This window comes from Moschus berezovskii, chromosome 6 (assembly GCF_049115385.1).
Source record: "Moschus berezovskii isolate FMDL1 chromosome 6, NW_MosBer_1.0, whole genome shotgun sequence".
NCBI classification, from domain to species: domain Eukaryota; kingdom Metazoa; phylum Chordata; class Mammalia; order Artiodactyla; family Moschidae; genus Moschus; species Moschus berezovskii.
Window position 1 is genome coordinate 46,818,364 of NC_142465.1, and position 25,970 is coordinate 46,844,333.

At 36.5% G+C, this 25,970-nt stretch overlaps 1 protein-coding gene across 1 annotated transcript in view; it reads left to right on the plus strand.

Annotated features, from left to right (window-relative positions):
* Positions 1 to 25,970, plus strand: part of CPNE8 (copine 8) — a 336,603-nt gene that overhangs the window by 48,229 nt on the left and 262,404 nt on the right. The window contains exons 2-3 of the mRNA XM_055396464.2: positions 2,320 to 2,360; positions 4,002 to 4,048. Of these exons, the coding sequence (XP_055252439.1) occupies positions 2,320 to 2,360; positions 4,002 to 4,048 (88 nt within the window). The remainder of the gene's footprint in view (positions 1 to 2,319; positions 2,361 to 4,001; positions 4,049 to 25,970) is intronic.

Sequence of the window (25,970 nt, forward strand, 5' to 3'; positions counted from 1 at the left end):
CTATTCCATTTCTTCTAAGGTATTCTTGCCCACAGTAATAGATATAATGGTCATCTGAGTTAAATTCACACATTCTAGTCCATTTTAGTTCGCTGAGATGGACCTAACATTCCAGGTTCCTATCAGTATTACTCTTTACAGCATTGGACCTTTCTTCTATCACCAGTCACTTCCACAACTGGGTGTTGTTTTTGCTTTGGCTCCATTCCTTCATTCTTTCTGGAGTTATTTCTCCACTGATCTCCAGTAGCATATTGGGCACCTACTGACCTGAGGAGTTCATCTTTCAGTGTCCTATCTTTTTGCCTTTTCATAGTGTTCATGGGGTTCTCAAGGCAAGAATACTGACGTGGCTTCCATTCCCTTCTCCAGCAGACCACATTTTGTCAGAACTCTCCACCATGACCTGGCCATCTTGAGTGGCCCTCCATGGCATGGCTTAGTTTCATTGAGTTAGACAAGGCTGTGGTTCATGTGATCAGTTTTGCTAGTTTTCTGTTATCATGGTTTCAGTCTGTCTGCCCTCTGATGCTCTCTCTCAGCTCTTACTGTCTTGCTGGGGTTTCTCTTACCTTGAACTTGGGGTATCTCTTCACGGCTGCCCCACCAAAGGGCAGCCACTGCTCCTTACCTTGGACGTGGGGCATCTCCTCTCCAACGCCTCTCCTGACCTTGGATGTGGGGTATCTCCTCTCGGCAAATTGCACTCCAGCGCCGTGCAGCCATTGCATAAATCAATCTTTGGGGAATTAAATCTAGTCAGAAGCAGTCTATTCTATGTTGCTCATATGATCAAAGTATAGCTGAAATTTATTATCAAAGAGCAATGAGAAATTTAAATTGCAAAGTTTAGGGACTAAGTTATGAAGAGTTTATGGATTTTTTTTCTCATATTATAAAGGATCTAAATTTTGGGTTTTTTTTTTTTTTTTTACCTTACCACTATATGTTATGGATCTTAATGGCTAGAAGAAATAATGTTCAAATAAAGTCTATGATTAAGAATATTTATCTTTTTGTTGTTTGAAATCCATTATTTTCTGTTTGTGGTTAAAGATTTTGTGGGTTTTTTTTTAAGATAAGTAAGGTACCAGAATCACATTATTTTTATTTATATGTGTATAACACTGTTTTTGAGTTCTAAGCTCACTGCAGTATTTGTACTGTGTTTCCTTGATTTTTATGAACTCTGAAAGAGCTGAATTACAATTTTTAAGGACACTTAATGAGAATTGATGCTTCTGAACTGTGGTGCTGGAGAAGACTCTTGAGAATACCTTGGACTGCAAGGAGATCCAACCAGTCCATCCTAAAGGAGATCAGTCCTGGGTGTTCATTGGAAGGACTGATGCTAAAGCTGAAACTCCAATACTTTGGCCACCTCATGTGATGCATTGACTCACTGGAAAAGAGTCTGATGCTAGGAGGGATTGGGGGTAGGAGGAGACGGGGATGACAGAGAATGAGATGGCTGGATGGCATCACCGACTCGATGGACATGCGTTTGAATGAACTCTGGGAGTTGGTGATGGACAGGGAGGCCTGGCGTGCTGTGGTTCATGGGGTCTCAAAGAGTCGGACACGACTGAGTGACTGAACTGAACTGAACTGAACTGAATGAGCAAAACTAGACACAGGGAAAACTGGAAAATTTCCACTTAAGTGGAGCACTTCCATTATAAATATATAACACAGTATATTGTCAAATGGAAATGTTTTAAAACTTTACTGGTTTTTCAATCCTTGCTGGAGTCATAGTGTCTGCTTAAGGGACAAATGAATTATTTCAATTTGATTTCTGAGTAGTAGTTTTAGAAACTGACAGTTCCAAATATAAACATGTCTGATAGTTCCTTTTCTTTTTGGGAATATTTGAAGATGTAGTGTGATTTTGTTTTCTTTTTTTGGTGTGTGCTTTTCTGTTGACTATATTTGTATTTTCTCAGTGTATCATGATTCCATGGAAAGAGTAATTTTTAAGAACCTTGAATATGGAAGTGTATCAGGTTGATATGAAAAAAAAGCATTTCAAATATTAAGCACAGTACTGATAAATGCACATGGGTGGTACTCTTGGTAGAAAAATAGGACAGGGTAAACATGAGATTATTAATGTAAATATTAAATATAAAAATGTAATATAGCTTTTATAAATTATTACCAGTTAGTAGAGGATGAATATGCAGCACAAATTTAAATTTGAGAACTTCTAAGTCATTATTAATTTAATGTATATATTACATTACATTTATATGTTTATACATTTATATAAATACTTTGGTATTACATTTATCTAGCATTTTCTTTTTTCTTCAACAGAAATCTTCTTGACAGAGACACATTTTCTAAATCTGATCCAAGTAAGTATTTAACTTGCTTTTTGAAATAGTCTATTCAGGAGGAGAAGGGGGAAACAGAGGATGAGATGGTTCAGTGGCATCACTGAGACAATGGACATGAGTTTGAGCAAACTCTGGGCGATAGTGATAAAAAGGGAAGGTTGGTGTGCTGTGGTTCATGGGGTCACAGAGACTTGGACACGACTTAGCAACTGAACAACAACAACTTATTTTACTTACTTGATTTTATAGAAAGTTGTATGAAAATTATAATTTTTACTTAAATATTGTCTTAAAGACTAGAAAGCAAGGAGGAATATGGTCTCAGGCCCTGCATTCTTATCTATCTTGGCAGTACTCTGACTAAAGAGAGGGAATTGCTTAACATTTTGAGACTAAGAAGAAAATACAAATGACTCCAATGCAGGACAATTCATTTTGAAATTAAAACCTCATTGTAAAGCCATATGATAGAAATTATATTTGAAAGACAGCTGTAATGGACCATAATTCTAAGTGATCAAGTCACAGAGTAACAATTTTCGGGGTTTTTTGTAAATAAAGGAAGTATATAGAGTCATGTATAACCAAGTGAATTATATAACACATGAATGAGCTGAATTTTTTTATTGCTAATTATGTATATATTGAAAACTGGAGATATTTATACAATGAAAGCCAATTTTAATTAGAAAACCAGAGAAATAATGTATAAATCAAAAAAGTTGATATCCATTTACTCTCCATCTCTACAAATGTATGAAACTATGTGGTTTAATGATGGGAGAGAGGTTTTTTCAATTGATGAAAGAATTCTTGAGATTGTCACTGGAGAAAAGGTATTACAATTTGTGGGTATTAAAAGTTCCCAGGACTCATCAGTAAGTGAATGGGATATTTTTATCCCTTAATCTTTACTCTAGACTCTTAATCTACCTTTTTTGGACTTCCATTTGTGGTTGACAGGATTTCTTGTTTACAAACATTGAGGATAGGAATTGCAGATATTAAATTTAACATTTGATTTGGTGCAGATTGTCCTTCCTATGATGCTTCTGAGAATTATAAGTATCCTAGGAAGAGCATGACATATGGCTGGTAACATACTGAAATACTTCAAAACTATGTGTGTGTGTGTGTTAGTTGCTCAGTTGTATCCAACTCTTTGAGACCCCATGGACTATAGCCCACCAGGCTCCTCCATCCGTGGAATTTTCCAGGCCAGAGAACTGGAGTGGGTTGCCATTCCCTTCAACTGGGGATTTTCCTAACCTAGGAACTGAACTCTGGTCTCCTGCATTGCAGGCAGATTCTTCACCAGCTGAGCCCCTAGAGAATTCACAAAACTGTTTAACCTTACTTTAAAAAAAAATCATCTACATTTGTTGCATAATGTAAGTGAAGACGTTAGGAAATAACTATTATCTTTTTGTGCCAAGACCTATACATGTTAAGGTCTAAAGACATTTTGTAGTTTTTTTGCTTATTTACAAAAATTTTAATCATGTGATGATTTATTAGCAATTTTCCTGCCAGAGTTAGGTGAGGTATTAAGAACTGATTTTAACATACCTTTTGGACAGCTGAAGAATAAATTTGGTTTGTTCACTTGATATTTATAAAAAATATTTAGATATATTTATTTTTTTCATCTTTTTGTAGTTTGTGTCTTATATATACAAGGAGTTGGAAATAAAGAGTGGAGAGAGGTAAGAATTGAAATTTTAAAAATATGATTTTTATGCTGCAAGACATGGTATAAGTTACAATATAATCAAGATGATACTTAACTGTTTTTAGTTATTTTAAGTCATTTTCAACCCAAATATTGAATTTCTTTTTAATTTTATTTCATTTTAATTTGATGAAAGCAATTTTTGTGTTTTATTTTTAATAGTCTTCAATGGTTAGCTCATTTATGATCTTTCTGTGAAATAATCTAGCCTTGATTTGTGTTTTCCTCAGTCTTACATAAATTTCAGTTCAGTTCAGTTCAGTCACTTAGTCGTGTCCGACTCTTTGTGACCCCATGAATCACAGCATGCCAGGCCTCCCTGTCGATTACCAACTCCCGGAGTTCACTCAAACTCATGTCCATCGAGTCGGTGATGCCATCCAGCCATCTCATTCTCTGTTGTCCCCTTCTCCTCCTGCCCCCAATCCCTCCCAGCATCAGAGTTTTTTCCAGGGAGTCAACTCTTCGCTTGAGGTAGCCAAAGTATTGGAGTTTCAGCTTTAGCATCAGTCCTTCCAATGAACACCCAGGATTGATCTTCTTTAGAATGGACTGGTTTGATCTTGCAGTCCAAAGGACTCTCAAGAGTTCTCCAACACCACAGTTCAAAAGCATCAATTCTTCAGCAATCAGCTTTCTTCTCAGTCCAACTCTCACATCCATACGTGATCACTGGAAAAATCATAACCTTGACTAAACGGACCTTTGTTGGCAAAGTAATGTCTCTGCTTTTTGATATGCTATCTAGGTTGGTCATAACTTTCCTTCCAAGGAGTAAGCGTCTCTTAATTTCATGGCTGCAAACAGCATCTGCAGTGGTTTTGGAGCCCCCCAAAAAACAAAGTCTGACACTGTTTCCACTGTTTCCCCATCTATTTCCCATGAAGTGATGGGACCAGATGCCATTATGTTAGTTTTCTGAAAGTTGAGCTTTCCAACTTTTTAACTCTCCTTTTTCACTTTCCTCAAGAGGCTCTTTAGTTCCTCTTCACTTTCTGCCATTAGGGTGGTGTCATCTGCATATCTGAGGTGATTGATTTTTCTCCCAGCAATCTTTATTCCAGCTTGTGCTTCATCCAGCCCAGCATTTCACATAATGTACTTTGCGTATAAGTTAAATAAGTAAGGTGACAGTATACAGTCAAAGGCTTTGGCATAGTAAATAAAGTAGAAGTAGGTGTTTTTCTGGAATTCTCTTCCTTTTATTATGATCCAACAGATGTTGGCAATTTGGTTTCTGGTTCCTCTGCCTTTTCTAAATCCAGCTTGAACATCTGGAATTTCTCAGTTCACATATTGTTAAAGCCTAGATTGCAGAATTTTGAGCATTATTTTGCTAGCATGTCAGATGAATGCAATTGTGTGGTACCTTGAACATTCTTTGGCATTGTCTTTCTTTTGGATTGGAATGAAGACTATTCTTTTCCAGTCTTTGGCCATTGCTGTGTTTCCCAAATTTGCTGGCATATTGAGTGCAGCACTTCCACAGCATTATCTTTTAGGATTTGAAATAGCTCAGCTGGAATTCCATCACCTCCACTAGCTTTGTTTATAGTGATGCTGTCAAAAGCCCACTTGATTTCACACTTTGGGTTGTCTGGATCTAGATGAGTGATCCCACCATTGTGGTAATCTGGGTCATTAAGATCTTTTTTGTACAGTTCTTCTGTGTATTCTTGCCACCTCTTCTTAGTATCTTCTGTTTCTGTTAGGTACATTAAATCAATACCATTTCTAGACTTTATTGTGCCTGACTTCGTATGAAGTTTTTCCTTGGTATCTCTAATTTTCTTGACGAGATCTCTAGTCTTTCCCATTCTGTTGTTTTCCTTTATTTGTCTGCATTGATCACTTAGGAAGGCTTCCTTATTGCTCCTTGCTATTCTTTGGAATTCTGCATTCAGATGGCTATATCTTTCCTTTTCTCCTATGCCTTTCACTTGTCTTCTTTTCTTAGCTATTTGCAAGGCCTCCTCTGACAACCATTTTGTCTTTTTGCATTTCTTCTCTTTTGGGATCATTTTGATCATCACCTCCTGTACAATGTTATGAAACTCTCTACATAGTTCTTCAGATACTCTACGTATCAGATCTAATCCCTTGAATCTATTTGTCACTTCCACTGTATAATCAAATTGAATATACTTATCTTCCACTTACTATATGACTGACATATAGTAAGACACTCTATGATTAAGCCTACAGTGGTTCTCTAAGAGATCAGAATACCTTTTTAAGAATAAAAAACTGGTAAGTGGCTGGTAAGTAAACTCCTACATTATAATATACTGTAAAGTTTATTGCAGAAGACCAGCTGTCAATGGGAAAATTGCAGTGGGATTTATTTGACTTCAAACCTAATATGATGCTGTGGTATTACATAGCTGTTAAAAAAGCTAATGGAATTGGAGAATTTATTGAGGAATATGCAATACTTACATTAAGGAAGATAATGCTATTATGTTGAACTGTATGCAGCTGTCATTATTGTAGCTTAAAAATTGAGTGTTGCAATTTGTCAATTTCATGTGATTTCAATTAAATACTCTTGTATTTTGCTCTGGTAGAAGCAAATCTGGAGTATTTGTTTTCATTTCTCCATTTGAGATTATTAAATGCCAACTATATATCTGAGGAGGGCTACCATCTTGAATAAAGTGATAGATGATATGTCATATGAATGAAGGAATGTTTAACCTGAAAAATGCAAAGTCTCTGAATAGTCATAATAATTGTCTTCAAATTCTTAAAGTATTTTGCTCTAGACATGGGGGAACAGTTACTTGATATTGAGACAAGAAAGCAAAAATTAAAATATAGATTCAAAGGATGAAGAGACAGAGAGCCATTATTTTGTTCACTACAGGGAAGACATTTGTAACGTTTAGAGTATCTTATGGTAGAATGGATTTCTTTGAGCAGTATTCTGGAGCTAGAACTATAGTGGGTGCTTTGTGCTCAGTCTGGGGTTGGACTAATTCATCAGGAAAACATAATTGAACTTGTTCTAATTTCTTGAAAGTCTGATAATATGATGCTATAGATGTCATAGTTTTGGATTCTTATCAATGTTCTCATTATCTTTTAAGTATTAAACATTATTTTACAGAATAGTAGCAAGAACCACCCTTTTTGATCTTCTGTTTGTGCTAAGTCCCTTCAGTTAGTGTCCAACTCTTTGCGATCCTATGGACTGTAGATTGTCAGCTGCTCTGTCCATGGGATTCTCCAGGCAAGAATACTGGAGTGGATATTCCATGTGTCCATGCCCTCCTCCAGGGGAATCTTCCCAACCCAGGGATCGAACCTGCATCTCTTGTCTCCTGCAATGGCAGGCCGGTTCTTTAACAGTAGTGCCTCCTGGGAAGTCCCCTTTTGATCTTAAAACATTTATTTCTCTCATGAAGGAGTTATTTAAAAAACAAAATAAACAGCTGGAATTTAGAGGAGATGAAGTTTAATAAGGGAGTGAAATAACTGTAGATGTCCTTCTACTTCAAAAATTTTCTGACATCTGAGCCAGAGGACTTTCTGCATCTATCAGTGACTTCCTCTTTATGTGTCACAAGAAGAGTGCAACACGCGTTACTAAATTCATTACATTTTAAGACCATTTCCAACAGCTGCTACCATAAATTAAGAAATCCATTTATTCAAGGTTACTTATGGAGAATTAATCACACAAAAAACCACTCTAATAATTACTCTCAGTATATTTGGAGTTAGACAAGTAAAATAATACTAGAGATACTTTGTTAAATACAATATCCGTTTATCAATTTGACTTGTTTCTATTGTGTGCCTATCATACAGTTGTTGTGTTGGAAAGAAATTTAAATAGATAGCATTTTTATCTCAAGAGCATACTGTATAGTTGAAGAGTTTTACCAGCAATTTCAGTATGTCTATACAGTCCATTTACTGATTTAGGTATCAATACTACTCAAAAGCCTCTTGATGAAAGTGAAAGAGGAGAGTGAAAAGGTTGGCTTGAAGCTCAACATTCAGAAAACAAAGATCATGGCATCTGGTCCCATCACTTCATGGGAAATAGATGGAAAAACAGTGGAAACAGTGTCAGACTTTGTTTTTTTGGGCTCCAAAATCACTGCAGATGCTGATTGCAGCCATGAAATTAAAAGACGCTTGCTCCTTGGAAGGAAAGTTATGACCAACCTTGATAGTATATTAAAAAGCAGAGACATTACTTTGCCGACCAAGGTCCGTCTAGTCAAGGCAATGGTTTTTCCCGTGGTCATGTATGGATGTGAGAGTTGGACTGTGAAGAAAGCTGATCGCCGAAGAATCGATGCTTTTGAACTGTGGTGTTGGAGAAGACTCTTGAGAGTCCCTTATACTGCAAGGAGATCCAACCAGTCCATTCTAAAGGAGATCAATCCTGGATGTTCATTGGAGGGACTGATGCTAAAGCTGAAACTCCAGTACTTTGGCCACCTCATGAGACGAGTTGACTCACTGGAAAAGACTCTGATGCTGGGAAAGGTTGGGGGCGGGAGGAGAAGGGGACGACGGAGAATGAGATGGCTGGATGGCATCACCGACTCTGTGGACATGAGTTTGAGTGTACTCCGGGAGTTGGTGATGGACAGGGAGGCCTGGCGTGCTGTGATTCATGGGGTCGCGGAGAGTCGGACACGACTGAGCGACTGAACTGAACTGAACTGAACTATGTCCGTAATATAGTGGTCATGTTTTTATTTGAATTTAGATGTATCCTGGGAAATTATGTATTAACTAGGAACATGATTTTATTTTCTGTGATGAATTACTTTTATATAATAAGGAGGAAAAAAGGAGCTTAAAATATGCGGAGACAAATGCTCCAAATAAAGTTGAAAAATTACTTAAAATTAATCTGTAGTTGAAATCTGCAAATTAAAAATTATATCTTCAGTTCAGTTCAGTTCAGTTCAGTCGCTCAGTCATGTCTGACTCTCCGCGACCCCATGAATCACAGCACGCCAGGCCTCCCTGTCCATCACCAACTCCCGGAGTTCTCTCAAACTCATGTCCACAGAGTCGGTGATGCCATCCAGCCATCTCATTCTCCGTCGTCCCCTTCTCCTCCTGCCCCCAACCTTTCCCAGCATCAGAGTCTTTTCCAGTGAGTCAACTCGTCGCATGAGGTGGCCAAAGTATTGCAGTTTCAGCTTTAGCATCAGTCCCTCCAATGAACATCCAGGATTGATCTCCTTTAGAATGGACTGGTTGGATCTCCTTGCAGTATAAGGGACTCTCAAGAGTCTTCTCCAACACCACAGTTCAAAAGCATGGCTTGAAGCTCAACATTCAGAAAACAAAGATCATGGCATCTGGTCCTATCACTTCATGGGAAATAGATGGAAAAACAGTGGAAACAGTGTCAGACTTTATTTTTTGGGGCTCCAAAATCACTGCAGACGCTGATTGCAGCCATGAAATTAAAAGACGCTTGCTCCTTGGAAGGAAAGTTATGACCAACCTTGATAGTATATTAAAAAGCAGAGACATTACTTTGCCAACAAAAGTCCGTCTAGTCAAGGCAATGGTTTTTCCCGTGGTCATGTATGGATGTGAGAGTTGGACTGTGAAGAAAAATTATATCTTACACTATCACAATTACCTGCATATTTCCAATAAATTCTAATGATCATGAGTTATCAAAGTAATTGATCTTTTAAAACTAAAATGTTATTTCAGTGAATAATAATTTTGAAGCTAGAAATGATGAAGTGACATGGATTTTAAAAATATGAAAACTCTTACTGGCAAATGGAAATAGCAAAATATCTCTAAAGATGCACACATATTTGGTTTTGAGAGTTTCTGAAAATGTTAGGATTAACTTCTTTGAGTTAAATTTGAGTCATCCATAGGTCATGTATTTTGTGAATTCTTTTAAATATTTAAAATTATAGTTGGTTCCCAATTCCCTAGGTTAGTGTGTAATGAAGGAACCTGAAGTTGTTTATAACTCACTTTTTGAGTGTAGTTTGGAGGCAAATCTACTGCCAAATGCTGATTACTGAATTTTGACATTGTCTCTGCTCTGCACCATTCCATTGACATTGAGCTGTTTTAATATTTATTCATGTCCATGCTGAATAATATATTTATAATATGTAAACGCACACATATTCAGAAAGGATTAGAAACTTATTCATAGCTCACCTTAAATGTTACTTTACCCATTAGTCTTTTCTAACCTTCACAACTAGAATTTCCTCCTTTCACCTTTATGAAATACCATAACTTAAATAACTTTCTTATGGTCCTTGTCACCGTCTACTTTATATCATTCAACAAATATCAAAGATTTTTTGAACTTATTTTCCCTTATGTCTTAACTTCACTTCTTAATTCAGTGCTGTTTAAAGGTCAAGCTTCTCTGCTACAGCATTTAGGATACGGCTTTTGTTCTTAGAAGATGTTCAGTTAAGATTTGTTAAAAGGATGAATTTGAGGATGCCCTCAAATATGGGCTAACACTTAACAACTGTCCTTTCAGAAATTGTGAGCTGCAAGAATCATCTGTAGAAATTTTTGTACTAGTGTTACATTTGTCAGATGAGAACATTTGTGTCACATGCTAAATAACTTATAAGAGCCCAGGGCTTATTCTGATGCTTTTTGTCATAACTTTAACTACATATTTAGGAATTTGAATTATAGCATCTATTGAAAAACATGCTTTTTACATCTTAAAACTTAGGCTTGAAAGCTCATTTCATTCTATCCTTTTGTTCTGTGAAAATTATAGACGGAAGCATCTGAAGTTATTGACACAGGAAAGAGGAAATTCCCCACAGTCTTTAGGCAGTCACGTGTTGCTAAACTGTTAAAGGTCCTGCATTTTTACTGACACTGTCTTCACTACTGGATTCATGCTGCAGAGCAACTGAATATTTTTGTTTGGTTTGCTTTTATTTTCTGACTCATAAAAGAGATTTTAATTATAATATACTGCAGAGCATTCAGTCTATTGATACTATATTCCTGTAGTAGATATTTGAAGGTTTCTTAATGTATGTATCATGTCTCCATTATTGTGATTAAGGGAATCTTAACAGAAGAGAATTGATGAGAAGCTGTGTGGCATGTGGTTGAAAGAATTTCATAAAAACAACATTTTCTATGGAAGATATAGTCAGTTTTAAGGAATTACTGTTTTAGCTTCTTTTTCCCCAAGAAAAGAAAATGCAAAAAGGCAAAATGGTTGTCTGAAAAGGCCTTACAAATAGCTGAGAAAATAAAAGAAGTGAAAGACAAAGGAGGAAAGGAAAGATATACCCATCTGAATGTAGAGTTCCAAAGAATAGCAAGGAGAGATGAAAAAGATTTTCCTAAGTGATCAATACAAAGAAATAGAGCAAAACAATAAAATGGTAATGACCAGTGATCTCTTGAATAAAATTAGATATACCAAGGAAACATTTCATGCCAAGATGGTACAATAAAGGACAGAAATAGTATGGACCTAACAGAAGCAGAAGACATTAAGAAGAGGTGGCACGAATATACAGAAAAACTATACAAAAACGTCATAATGACCGAGATAACCACAATGATGTGATCATTCACCTAGAGTCAGACATCGTAGATTGTGAAGTCAAGTGGGCCTTAAAAAGCACTATTAACAAACAAAGCTAGTGTAGGTGATAGAATTCCAGGTGAGCTGTTTCAAATCCTAAAAGATGATGCTATTAAAGTGCTGCACTTAATATGCCAGCAAATTTGGCAAACTCAGCAGTGGCCACAGGACTGGAAAAGGTTAGTTTTCATTCCAATCCCAAAGAAGGGTAATGCCAAAGAATGTTCAAACTACTGCACAACTGCACTCCTTTCACATGTTAGCAAAGTAATGTTCAAAATCCATCAAGCTTGGCATCAGTATTATGTGAATGAAGAAACTCTAGATGTACAAGCTGAATTTAGAAAAGGCAGAGGAACCTGTGATCAACTTGCCAACATCCATTGGATCATAGAAAAGCAAGAGAATTTCAGAAAAACATCTGCTTCTGCTTCATTGACTAGGCTAAAGGCTTTGACTGTGTGGACCACAACAAACTGGAAAATTCTTAAAGTGGTGGGCATACCAGACCACCTTACCTGCCTCCTTTGAAACCTGTGTGCTGATCAAGAAGCAATAGTTAAAACCAACAATAGTTAGTCCCGTATAGAACAATGGACTGGTTACAAATTGGGAAATGACTATGTCAAGGCTGTATATTGTGATCCTGTTTATTTAACTTATATTCAGAGTACATCATGCAAATGGTGGGCTGGAAGAAGCACAATCTGGAATCAAGATTACCAGGAGGAATATCAATAACCTCAGATATGCAGATGACACCACCCTAATGGCAAAAAGCGAAGAGAAACTAAAGAATGTCTTGCTAAAAGTGAAAGAAGAGAGTGAAAAACCTGGCTTAAAATTCAACATTCAAACAACTAAGTTCATGGCATCTGGACCCATCACTTCATGGTAAACAGATGGGGAAAAAATGGAAACAGTGACATACGTTATTTTCTTCAGCTCCAAAATCACTGCAGATGGTGATTGCAGCTATATAGTCAAAAGATACTTGCTACTTGGAAGAAAAACTATGAGAAACCTAGGCAGTGTATTAAAAAGCAGAGACATTACTTTGCTAACAATGGTCCGTATAGTCAAAACTATGGGCTTTCCAGTAGTCATGTACAGATGTGAGAGCTGGACAGTGAAAAAGGATGAGTTCCAAATAATTGATGACCTGGAACTGCAGTACTGGAGAAAACTCTTGAGAGTCCCTTGGACTGCAAGGAGATCAAACCAGTCAATCCTAAAGCAAACCAACCCTGAACAGTCATTGGAAGGGCTGATGCTGAAGGTGAAGCTCCAATATTTTAGCCACCTGATACCAAGAGCCAACTCATTGGAAAAGACCCTAATTCTGGGAAAGGTTGAAGGGGACAACAGAGGACAAGATGGTTGGATGGCATCACTAACTCAATGGACATGAGTTTGAGCAAACTCCAGGAAACAGTGGACAGGAAGCCTGCTATGCTGCAGTCCATGGGGTGACAAAGGAGTCACACACGACTGAGTGACGAACAACAGCAACAATTGTTTTAGCAATGTGTGTACCTAAAAAAAAAAAAAAAATACCATGTTATAATCTTTTGAATTCCTAACATCAGCCATACCAGTTTTGCAAACAGAAATGCAGATTGGTCTTGAAATTTTTCTGCTTCGAAAGGGACATAAAGTAGTTTTTACAAATATTTCTGGTTAGAAAGAATCAGAAGTTTCATCTTAATGTAATTGTTTATGTTTAGAAAATTAATTTGAATTTTGTGAGCTCTGTAAGTGGGCTTCCCTGGTAGATCAGCTGGCAAAAAATCCACCTGCAATATAGGAGACCCCGGTTTGATTCCTGGGTCAGGAAGATCCCTGGAGAAGGGATAGATTACCCACTCCAGCATTCTTGGGCTTCCCTGGTGGTGGCTCAGATGGTAAAGAATCTGCCTGCAGTGGGAGAGACCTGTGTTCCATCTCTGGGTTGGGAAGCTCCCTTGGAGGAGGGCATGGCAACCCACTCCAGTATTCTTGCCTGGAGAATCCCCATGGACAGGAGAGCCTGGTGGGCTGCAGTCCATGGGGACCCAAAGAATCAGACTCAAAGAATGGGGACTCAAAGAATGATTGAGTGACTAAGCACAGCACAGGTCTATCAGTATTTTATATCCAACTGAAAAGACTCTGATGCTGGGAGGGATTGGGAGCGGGAGGAGAAGGGGACGACAGAGCATGAGATGGCATCACCGACTCGATGGACATGAGTTTGAGTGAGCTCCGGGAGTTGGTGATGGACAGGGAGGCCTGGCGTGCTGTGATTCATAGGGTCGCAAAGAGTCGGACACGACTGAGCGCCTGAACTGAACTGAACTGAACAAGAATTATGCTTTCAAACTGAATTTTTCTGATTGTTAGCTGAAAATCAAATCCAGAATAATTTTCTTCTCTTGAACTATTTTTTTTCCAATCAACTTTTATTTTTTATCTTTCCAACTTTCAGTTCAGTTCAGTTCAGTCGCTCAGTCGTGTCCGACTCTTAGCGACCCCATGAACCACAGCACGCCAGGCCTCCCTGTCCATCACTAACTCCCGGAGTTCACTCAAACTCATGTTCACCGAATCGGTGATACCATCCAGCCACCTCATTCTCTGTCGTCCCCGCCTCCTCCTACCCCCAATCGTTCCCAGCATCAGAGTATTTTCCAGTGAGTCAACTCGTCTCATGAGGTGGCCAAAGTATTGCAGTTTCAGCTTTAGCATCAGTCCTTCCAATGAACATCCAGGATTGATCACTTCTAGCATGGACTGGTTGGATCTCCTTGCAGTCCAAGGGACTCCCAAGAGTCTTCTCCAGCACCACAGTTCAAAAGCATCAATTCTTCTGCAATCAGCTTTCTTCACAGTCCAACTCTCACATCCATACATGACCACGGGAAAAACCATAGCCTTGACTAGACAGACCTTGGTTGGCAAAGTAATGTCTTTGCTTTTTAATATGCTATCTAGGCTGGTCATAACTTTCCTTCCAAGGAGTAAGCGTCTTTTAATTTCATGGCTGCAATCAGCATCCGGAGTGATTTTGGAGCTCCAAAAAATAAAGTCTGACATGGTTTCCACTGTTTCCCCATCTATTTCCCAAGAAGTGATGGGACCAGATGCCATGATCTTTGTTTTCTGAATGTTGAGCTTCAAGCCAACCTTTTCACTCTCCTCTTTCACTTTCATCAAGAGGCCTTTGAGTTCCTCTTCACTTTATGCCATAAGGGTGGTGTCATCTGCTTATCTGAGGTTATTGATATTTCTCCCGGCAATCTTGATTCCAACTTGTGCTTCTTCCAGCCCAGCGTTCCTCATGATGTACTCTGCATACAAGTTAAATAAGCAGGGTGACAATATACAGCCTTGACGTACTCCTTTTCCTATTTGGAACCAGTCTGTTGTTCCATGTCCAGTTCTGACTGTTGCGTCCTGACCTGCATACAGGTTTCTCAAGAGGCAGGTCAAGTGGTCCGGGATTCCCATCTCTTTCAGAATTTTCCACAGTTTATTGTGATTCATGCAGTCCAAGGCCTTGGCATAGTCAATGAAGCAGAAATAGATGTTTTTCTGGAACTCTCTTGCTTTCTCCATGATCCAGCGGATGTTGGCAATTTGATCTCTGGTGCCTCTGCCTTTTCTAAAACCTGCTTGAACATCTGGAAGTTCATGATTCACATATTGCTGAAGCCTAGCTTGGAGAATTTTGAGCATGACTTTACTAGTGTGTGAGATGAGTGCAACTGTGCAGTAGTTTGAACATTCTTTGGCATTCCCTTTCTTTGGGATTGGAATGAAGACTGACCTCTTCCAGTCCTGTGGCCATTGCTGAGTTTTCCAAATGTGCTGGCATATTGAGTGCAGCACTTTCACAGCATCATCTTTCATGATTTAAAATAGCTCAATCGGAATTCCATCACCTCCACTAGCTTTGTTCATCGTGATGCTCTCTAAGGCCCACTTGACTTCACATTCCAAGATTTCTGGTTCCAGGTGAGTGATCACGCCAACGTGATTATCTTCGTCGTGAAGATCTTTTTTGTGCAGTTCTTCTGTGTATTCTTGCCACCTCTTCTTAATATCTTCTGCTTCTGTTAGGTCCATACCATTTCTCTCTTTTATCGAGCCCATCTTTCCAACTTTATTAAGAAGTAATTGATATAGAACAGTGTGTGAGTTTAAGGTGTAATGATTTTATATATATGTGTATATATTCTTTTTTGTTTTTGATGAGAACTTTAAAAATCTACTCTCCTAGCAACTTTCAGAAATACAGTATGGTATTGTATCATCACTATGATGTACATTACATCCCAGGAACTTATTTATATTTGTATTATAACTGGAAGATTTTACCCTTTGGCCTGCTTCACTCATTTCTCCTACCTGCTGATCCCTGGCATCCACCAATCAGTTGTTTCTGTTACTTTGGTTTTCTTAGATTCCACGTATAAGTGAGATCATACAGTTTTTGCCTCTGTTCATCTTTTTTCACTGGCCTAATACCCTCAAGATTTATCCACATTGTTGCAAATAGCATAATTTCCTACTTTTTAATGGCTGTATTCCTGTTCTAATTTTAGTATATCTCTTAATTGAAATAAAACACCCAGATGAAGGGGATACATCATACAGCACACTGAAATTGTTAGATGCAAATACATCTTGTAAGCACCCCCATATGAAGAGTAGAATATCACTAGCATTCAGGAATTCTGACTGTGTCTTTCCTTCCTCCCATATTAAACCTGAATCCTAACTTCTAGCACTGTAAAATAGTTTTGCATATTTTTAAGTCTCAAGTAAATAAAATCATATATTTATGTATTTGTTTGTGTCTAGTTTGTGTCTATCAGAATTATGTCTGTGGAATCTATCCATGGATGTGGCAAAGTTTTTTATATTTGTTGTTGTATGATTTTCTATTTTTTGAATATATCCCAATTTATTTATCCATTCTACTAGGGACAGATTTTTGAATTGTCACCAGTTGCTGAATATTATGATTAACTGATTGGAATATTCCAGTATTTTAGATCTTATAATTGTAATTTGGTATTGTCTGCACGTGTAGGAGTAAAATTTCTGAGCCACAGGGTATGTGTATTTCATCTTCAGTAAAAATTAATTGTTTTCCAGAATTTTTCACATGCCATTCTCACTGTAGTATGTCTCTGTTGGTACTTTTTATTGTTAATTTAAAAAATATATTTCCATTTGGATATTAGCTTCCTGATAATTTACATGACTGAGCACACTTTGGTAGGCTTAATAGCCATTTGGTTATCCCCTTATGATGTGTATGTTCAGGTGTTTTCCTTATTTTCTTGCTTCTTTCCTTATTCGGTTCAGTTCAGTTCAGTTCAGTCACTCAGTCGTGTCCAACTCTCCGCGACCCCATGAATCACAGCACACCAGGCCTCCCTGTCCATCACCAACTCCCGGAGTTCACTCAAACTCATGTCCATCGAGTCGGTTATGCCATCCAGCCATCTCATTCTCCGTCGTCCCCTTCTCCTCCTGCCCCCAACCTTTCCCAGCATCAGAGTCTTTTCCAGTGAGTCAACTCTCTTGCAAATATCTTCTCCTCTGTAGTAGTGTGACATTTTTACTCTTTGAACTATGTATTTTGTTGAACAGAGGTTCATAACTTTAATTTAGGTGGTAATAGTAATTTATTCTTTCTGATCTCTTTTGTTCTGTTTAAGGAATATTTGCTATTCAAAGCCCATGATGATGTTTCCAGTGTTATGTTCTATAAGTTTTACTGTTTTAACTTTCATATTTATATCTATGATTCCTCTGGGATTGATTTTTGTGTATGATTTGAGATAAGATTTACTTTGATCCAGGGGCATTTGTTGAAGATATTTTCTTTATTGCACAATCTTATGTCCTTTGACATTAATGAAATGACTAAATATGTGAGCACCTTGTTTAGGATTCTGTTTATGTTTATCCTATGCTATCTTAATAAGTAGTTGTATGTATTTTATAGTTATTTTCTTTTTTTTTCCCAAGATTTTCTAGGTCAGAGGTCAAGATATAAAGAAGAAGATACAAATAGGGACCAGAGCAAATATTTTAGACTAGGTTGCCCCTATGTTCTCTGGGGCTATTGTAGCATAAAAGCACCATAGACAATATATGAATGGTTAATTAGGGCTATGCCCCAATGAACCTTAATTTACAAATGAGTGGAAGGCCAGATTTGGCTTACAGAACAATAGTTTTCTGAACACATAGGATATTCTTAGCTTTTTACATCACCATATAAGTTTTAGAATTTGTCAGTGTATACACACATGCATGCATAAATGCATATACACACATGCATGCACACACACACACGCTTGAGATTTGAGTTTGTATTATAGGTTATTAATAATTTCAGAGAACTGAAGTATGTAAAATAGTTTGCCTTGTAACCTTGAATATGGATATTGCTCTATTTATTTAAATTTTATTTAGTTTTTCTGAATAATATTTTATAGTTTCTGTGGGAGAGTCTTGTACATTTTTAACTGTATTTGTCCCTAGTGATTAGATATTTTTGATGCTAATGTAACTTGTCATTTCTTATTTTTGTTTATTATTGTGGCATGTAAAATATTATTTGATTTTTTGAATAATTGAGGTCACCTTGCTTAACTTGCTAAGTTAATTATTCACAAATAATTTGTGAATTAAAAAAAATTTCTTCATATACTCTTGTAATCTGTACCTAATGTCTTATTTTTTTCCTTTCTAATCATGATGTTTATTGTACTGACAACTACTTCTGCACAGTGTTGAAGTAAAGCGGAGGTAGGAAGCATTCTGTCTTGTTCCTAACACTAAGGGTAAAATTTTCATATATTTGCATCTATGAGATGTTCATATGATTTTTCTTTCGTTTGTAAAAGTAGTGAATTACATGCTTCATTTTCTGTATTAAAACAAATATATTTCAGGAATAGTCCAACAGATTCATGATATATTGGAATGAAGACTAACATTTTCCAGTCCTGTGGCCACTGCTGAGTTTTCCAAATTTGCTGACATATTGAGTGCAGCACTTTAACAGTACCATCTTCTAGAACTCTAAATAGCTCAGCTGGAATTCTATCACCTCCCTAGCTTTGTTTGTAGTGATGCTTCCTAAGGCCCACCTGACTTCAGATTTCAGGATGTCTGGCTCTAGATGAGTGATCGCAACACCATTATCTGGATCATTAAGTTCTTTTTTGTATAGTTCTTCTGTGTATTCTTGCCACCTCTTCTTAATATCTTCTGCTTCTGTTAGGTCCATTCAGGTTTTGTCCTTTATGGTACTCATCTTTGCATGAAATATTCCCTTGGTATCTCTAATTTTCTTATCTCTAGTCTTTCCCATTCTATTTTTTCCCTCTATTTCTTTGCATTGATCACAGGTAGGCTTTCTTATCTCTTCTTGCTATTCTTTGGAACTCTGTATTCAGATGGGTATATCTTTCCTTTTCTCCTTTGCCTTTAGTGTCTGATCTTTTCTCAGCTATTTGTAAGGCCTTCTCAAACAACCATTTTGCCTTTTTGCATTTTTAGTTCTTAGGAATGGCCTGCCATGCCTCCTGCACAGTGTCATGAACCTCCATTCATAGGTCTTCAGGCAGTCTGTCTATCAAATCTAATCCCTTGAATCTATTTCTCACGTCCAGTGTATAATCATAAGGGATTTGATTTAGGTGATACCTGAATGGTCTAGTGGTTTTCCCTACTTTCTTCAGTTTAAGACTGAATTTGGCGATAAGGAGTTCATGATCTGAGCCACAGTCAGCACCTGGAATTGCTTTTGCTGACTGTATTGAGCTTCTCCTACTTCGGCTGCAAAGAATATAATCAATCTGATTTCAGTATTGACCATCTGTTGATGTCCATGTGTAGAGTGATCTTTTGTGTTGTTGGAAGAGGTTGTTTGCTATGAGCAGTATGTTACTCTATTGTATTCTCCTAGAAAGTCATAATGTAATAATAAAAAATTTAGCATTGACATATTTTTACCATTTAATTTTAAGACTCCACTCAATTTCACAAGTTGTCCCAATAATATCTTTTAGCAAATGGGTCCCATTCAGAATCGAATATAACCATCTCCTCTTTGTTGTTGTTTTGTTGTTGTTGTTTTCCACTTGATCTGAAATAGTTTCTCAGTTTTTGTTAACTTGGTATTTTTGACACTTTTGTAGATGGAATGTCAGCTACTTTTCAAAATTTCTTTTATTATGACTTTGTGTGATTTTTTTTTCCCCTCATGATGAATTTTTGAGTAGAGTATCACAGAAGTGGTACCATGCTCTTCTTGTTGTCTTATTGTATGGTATCTGGTGGCATAAAATTTTGAAAAAGCAAAGACATTACTTTGCCAACCAAGGTCCGTCTAGTCAAGGCTATGGTTTTTCCCGTGGTCATGTATGGATGTGCGAGTTGGACTGTGACGAAAGCTGATCGCTGAAGAATTGATGCTTTTGAACTGTGGTGCTGGAGAAGACTCTTGAGAGTCCCTTGGACTGCAAGGAGATCCAACCAGTCCATTCTAAAGGAGATCAATCTTGGGTGTTCATTGGAAGGACTGGTGCTAAAGCTGAAACTGCAATACTTTGGCCACCTCATGCGACACTTTGACTCACTGGAAAAGACTCTGATGCTGGGAAAGATTGGGGGAGGGTGGAGAAGGGGACGACAGAGAATGAGATGGCTGGATGGCATCACCGACTCGATGGACATGAATTTGAGTGAACTCCGGGAGTTGGTGATGGACAGGGAGGCCTGGCGTGCTGTGATTCATGGGGTCGCAAAGAGTCGGACACGACTGAGCGACTGAATTGAACTAAACTGAATGTTTATATCATTTATCTTACCTCATGGATTTGCTTTTGACTTTCTCATGTTTTATATTTGACATGTATCTCAAAAACAGTAGATAGTTTTGCTTAAATATAAACTTAAATTCAAATCTTTGACATTTATTGGGAGTGTTTAGATCATTTATAAGTATATCTGGTAAAACATCATTTTACTATTTCTTTTTATTTTATTCACATGTCTTAAAATTCTTTATCTTTCCTTTCTTTCCTCCTGTGGATTTGAATACTTATCTATCATCTGTCCTCCTTTCTTCGTATCTATCTCTTTATATATTTTCCATTATTACCTTGTTAGTTTTACTTTCTTTAACTGTTGTCTTAATAGTCGCCCTAAAGATTTCAACATACATAATGGATATTTTAGAATCTGTTAGAAACTAGTTTTGTAACAAATTCTCAGAAAGTGCTTGGTCCTCAAAACATTTTAACTCATTATCTCAACTCTTATTCTCTTTATCATTGTTAGTTTTGTATATAATATGAACACACAAGGCATTTTAGTATTTTCTTTTATCATCGATAGATTTTAAGATTTTACATATATTTCCCTGTGTTTCCTATCAGGTACTCTTCATTTCTTCATATGTTTGTATGTTTCCTTCAAGGATCATTTTTCATCCTGTATGAAGAAATCCCCTTAAAATATCTGTTTGTACAATTTTTCAGTTAGACTATCAGTGAATTTTCTTAATTGTTTTTAAGTGAGGAAATAATTTTTTTTTCTCTTTCTCATTGTTAAAAATAGAGAAAACAAGACAAAAAGTAGAAAACACAATGAATTATCATAAGGCAAACATCTTTGTAACCATTAGCAAGGTCAAAAATGCACCTTTACCAGCCACCCAGAATTTCCTTCCATGTGCCCCTCCTAATCAGAGCACTCAGTTTTCAAAGAATAATGACACACGTGTTCATGCATGCACCTTTATGGTTTTATCATCCAAGTGTGTACCCCTTGACATTATAATTTAGTTTTGCACACCTAAAAGGAATTGGCATGCATTTTCTTTTTGTTTTAACCTATGGCTCCCCTTCTACCCTTTAGTTTTCCTTGCAATTTTCCTCTTAGAGAGTTCAGACCATTTTACCTGTAGTGTTCATAGTCAGGATCTTACTGACCCTATGCTTATGGTTCAGTGCATCATGTTTTTCTGTTCTTTGTATATCTTCAATTTGACAAACTGACTCAAAAGGGTAATCAAACACAGGTTCAGTTCTTTAGCAAATATGTTGGTGGTGGTGTGAACGTTCATTAGGAAGCACTTTTTTTTTTTTTTTTGCTGTTAGTATCCTTTTATGTTTATTACCTAAATAATAAGGAATTTTCACTTGCTAGTTGGAATTATCCTATTTTATATCAACATTGTCAAATCATATTGCCATTGCATACCCTCATTTAGACCTAGTTAAACCTTAGTTCTATAAGTAATTCTCACCACTAATCCTACTTAGAATGATTTGACTTATGATTTTTGATTTTTTTACATCAGTGTTAATCTGTATCCAGTAGAAACTGTTACTTAGAACTTTCAATTTTGAACTCTTCTTGAGCTGGAAATGCTGTCTTCTCATGCTGAGCATGAGATCAAAAGAAAGCAGGAGTAGAAATATTCATATCAGACAAAATAGACTTTAAAATAAAGACCATTACAAAAGACAAAGAAGAACATTAAATAATGATCAAGGGAACATTCCAAGAAGAAGACATAAAAATTATAAATATATATGCACTCAACATAGGAGCACCTCAATACATACGGCAAATGCTAACAATTATAAAAGGTGAAGTTGAGAGTGACACAGTAATAGTGAGGGAATTTAACACCACTTCCACACCAAAGGACAGATCATGTGGATAGAAAGTTAATAAGTAAACGGTAGCCTTAAATTATATTGCCGCAGATGGACCTAATTGATATCTATGGGACATTCCATCCAAAAGCAGTAGAAATATGCCTCTTTTTTTCCTCAAGTGCACAGGGAACATTCTTCAGGATAGATCACATCTTGGATTATAAATCATATCTTGATAAATTTAGAATACCAAAATTGTATCAAGTACCTTTTCTGACCACAGTGACATAAGATTAGATATCAACTACATGGAAGAAAACTGTAAAAAACACAGACAACTGGAGGCTAAACCATATGCTTCTAAATAACCAAGAAATTATAAAAAAAAAATCAAAGAGGAAATAAAAAAATTCCTAGAAACGAATGACAGCAAAACACAACTCAAAACATGTGGGATGCAGTAAAAACAGTGCAAAGAGGGAAGGTTATAGCAATACAAGTCCATGTCAAAGAAATGAGAAAAGTCTCAAACAACCTAATCATATACATAAAACAACTAAAGAGAGAAGAAGAACAGCAATAAAATCAAAGTTACTAGAAGGAAAGTTATCATAAATATCAGAGCAGAAATAAATGAAAAAAAAATGAAGGAAACAATAGCAACACTCAGTAAAACTAAAAGCTGGTTCTTTGTGAAAATAAAACTGAGAAACCATTAGCCAGACTCATCAAGAAAAAAAGCTGTCATACAATTCAATATCAGAAAACAAACATCTCTATAAAAAAATGGGCATAAGACCTGAGCATACCTTTATCTAAAGAAGACAGAGAGATGTCCAATAAACACGTGAAAAGATGCTCAACAATGCTCATTACTAGAGAAATGCAAATTAAAACTATATTGAGGTCAGAATAGCCATCATCAAAAAATGTACAAACAATATATGCTGGAGAGGATGTGGGGATAAAAAGGAATTCCCCTTGCACTGTTGGTGGGAATGTAAATTGATACAGTCATTATAGAGAACAGTATGGAGATTCTTTAAAATCTAGGAATAAATCTACCATATACCCCAACAATCCTACTACTCTACATACAACCTGAGAAAACCACAATTCAAAATGACATATATAGCCAATATTCAGAACAACTCTATTTTCAGTAGCCAGGACATTGAAGCAACCTAGATGTCCACCAGCAGTTGAATGGATAAAGATATTTTACATATATGCAAGGGAATACTTCTCAACCATAATAGGAATGAATTTGAATCAGTTTTAGTGAGGTGTATGAACCTAGAGCCTGTTATACAGATTGAAGTAAGTCAGAAAGATAATAGAAAATATTGTATATTAACACATGTATATGGGATCTAGGAAAATGGTACTGATTTTGTTGAGAAGGAATGGAGACTCAGACACAGAGAACAGACTTGTGGACACAGCAGGAGGAGGAGGTGGGATAAATTGAGAAAGTAGCATTGACATATATACAGTATTATATATATCATAGTAGGAAGCTGCTATGTAACACAGGGAGCCAGCCTGGTGCTCTGTGATGACTTAGAGGGAAGGGATTTGGGAGAGGGGAAGCTCAGGAAGGAGGGGATTTATATATAATTATGACTGATATGCATTGTTGTATGGCAGAAACCAACACAACATTTTAAAGTGGTTTTTCTCCAGTTAAAAAAAAAGAATATTTGTCTCACATGAAGGAAAATGTCACTGATATCAACCCATATTTCCCAGTAAAGACCTCCTGAATAAATTTAGTCCTTTTTTTTTTAATATTCACATGATAAAACTTGTCACTAATCACAGAATCAATAGCCAGCAATGACATGGTTAAAGTAGTTCCTTAAGCTGTTGTTATTTTTGTAATTATGATTTAATATTAAATGTTTTAATTAAGGTATGAAATGACTATAATCTAATTTTTAAAATTGATGGAGTTTAGTCTTATCTATATTTTATGTGTGATAATTACAGAGATATGATCAAACTGTTTGTTTTTATGGTAATGGATTTAGGTTCATCCTAAAAATAAAGGACTCCCCCCAAAATGAATGAAATCCCCTTATATGAAATTCTCTGTCTTAACCAAGAATATTGGAAGTCAGTTTACTTCTCTTTGTGGTGTGTGCGTTTGTGTGCACATCTATAGTCATCTCATTCATATATGATGATATAAGATCTAGACAAAATCTTCAGATTTCCTATGTGTCTTCTTATAACTTAGTGAATTTGAAATCATTGGTTTGGGGAAAAAAAGTCTTATTTAATGAGTTATATGACAGTACTTTTATCTTTTATCCTCAGATGAAAAGATCCATGGATTCTCTGGTAATCCCATTGTTTAACTCCCAGTAGGAGTTGTTTACCAATGTAAATTTGTAATTTTGGTTGTTTGTGTGTGTGTGTGAGCATGTGTATTTGTGTGTGTTTGCACGTGCGAGCCAATGCACTTGCCCGTACTTACACTTGGCATCCTTTATGCAGGTTAAATATGTATCTTCTTAAACTGAAACATTTTTTTTTACCTAAGTTTCTCTTAATATTATGTCTGAAGTATTCAGTTTATCTAATCTTCTTGTCTAATCTTTGGAGACTGTCCTCTGTATATCACTGCTCAGTTCAGTTCAGTTCAGTCACTCAGTCGTGACCGACTCTCCGCGACTCCATGAATCACAGCACACCAGGCCTCCCTGTCCATCACCAACTCCCAGAGTTCACTCAAACTCATGTCCACAGAGTCGGTGATGCCATCCCGCCATCTCATTCTCTGTCGTCCCCACTGCTATACTCAGGTTTAATTCTAATTTAATAACTGATATAAAGAATGTGCTGTAGTCCACATGAGCTCTTTTCCTTCATGGTTTTCATTTAGACAAATGAATGTGAGATAGAGTGATTGTTCTGGCCTTCCACCATACAATAAACCTTCATGAACATTTTTCTCATGAGTTCATTTGCTTGGTTCAATCAATAGATGAATGTTCTTTCCAGTATAGCTCTTGTGGAGCAGTTTAACAATTGATTTAAAAATCAGGACTATTTCCATTCTGTTATTTTCAGCAAGATTTGTTCTTATATGGAAAAAACAGGTATTTATCCAATTAGCTCAAGTATAAAACAAAGGAAAACTTCCAATGACTTGATTGTGAATTGTATTTTATTTTTTTTGTGTAAAGTTTTACAACAAACAGTGTTTTGTGTTCTAATAAAATTAACAGTTTACATGCTTTTTCAAATAACTTAAAACTTTCACATTTGTGGAGATAAAAAATTATTTTCTAACAGTTTTTTATTTATGAGATAAGGAAATTAATGCTATATAATTATGTTAAAGCATTCTCCTGTCCACGTATTTATATATGTTCTTTGTGCCAGAGCTTATTGTAATCAGGTGTGTAGGTACTTCTAAAAATTCAGTATTCTTGATATTCAGAAAAAGATGTTTTAGGATACTGGTTGTAATTTTTTTTAAAGTAGCTGTTTTCTGGATGTATACAATTAGCAAATATTAATAATTCTCTTTCCGCAAAATTGTTAACTCTTTGTGGCCTTCACAGAATAATATGCAGCTGTGCATTTTCCAAGGAATTAGAAAAATTTTATTTTGT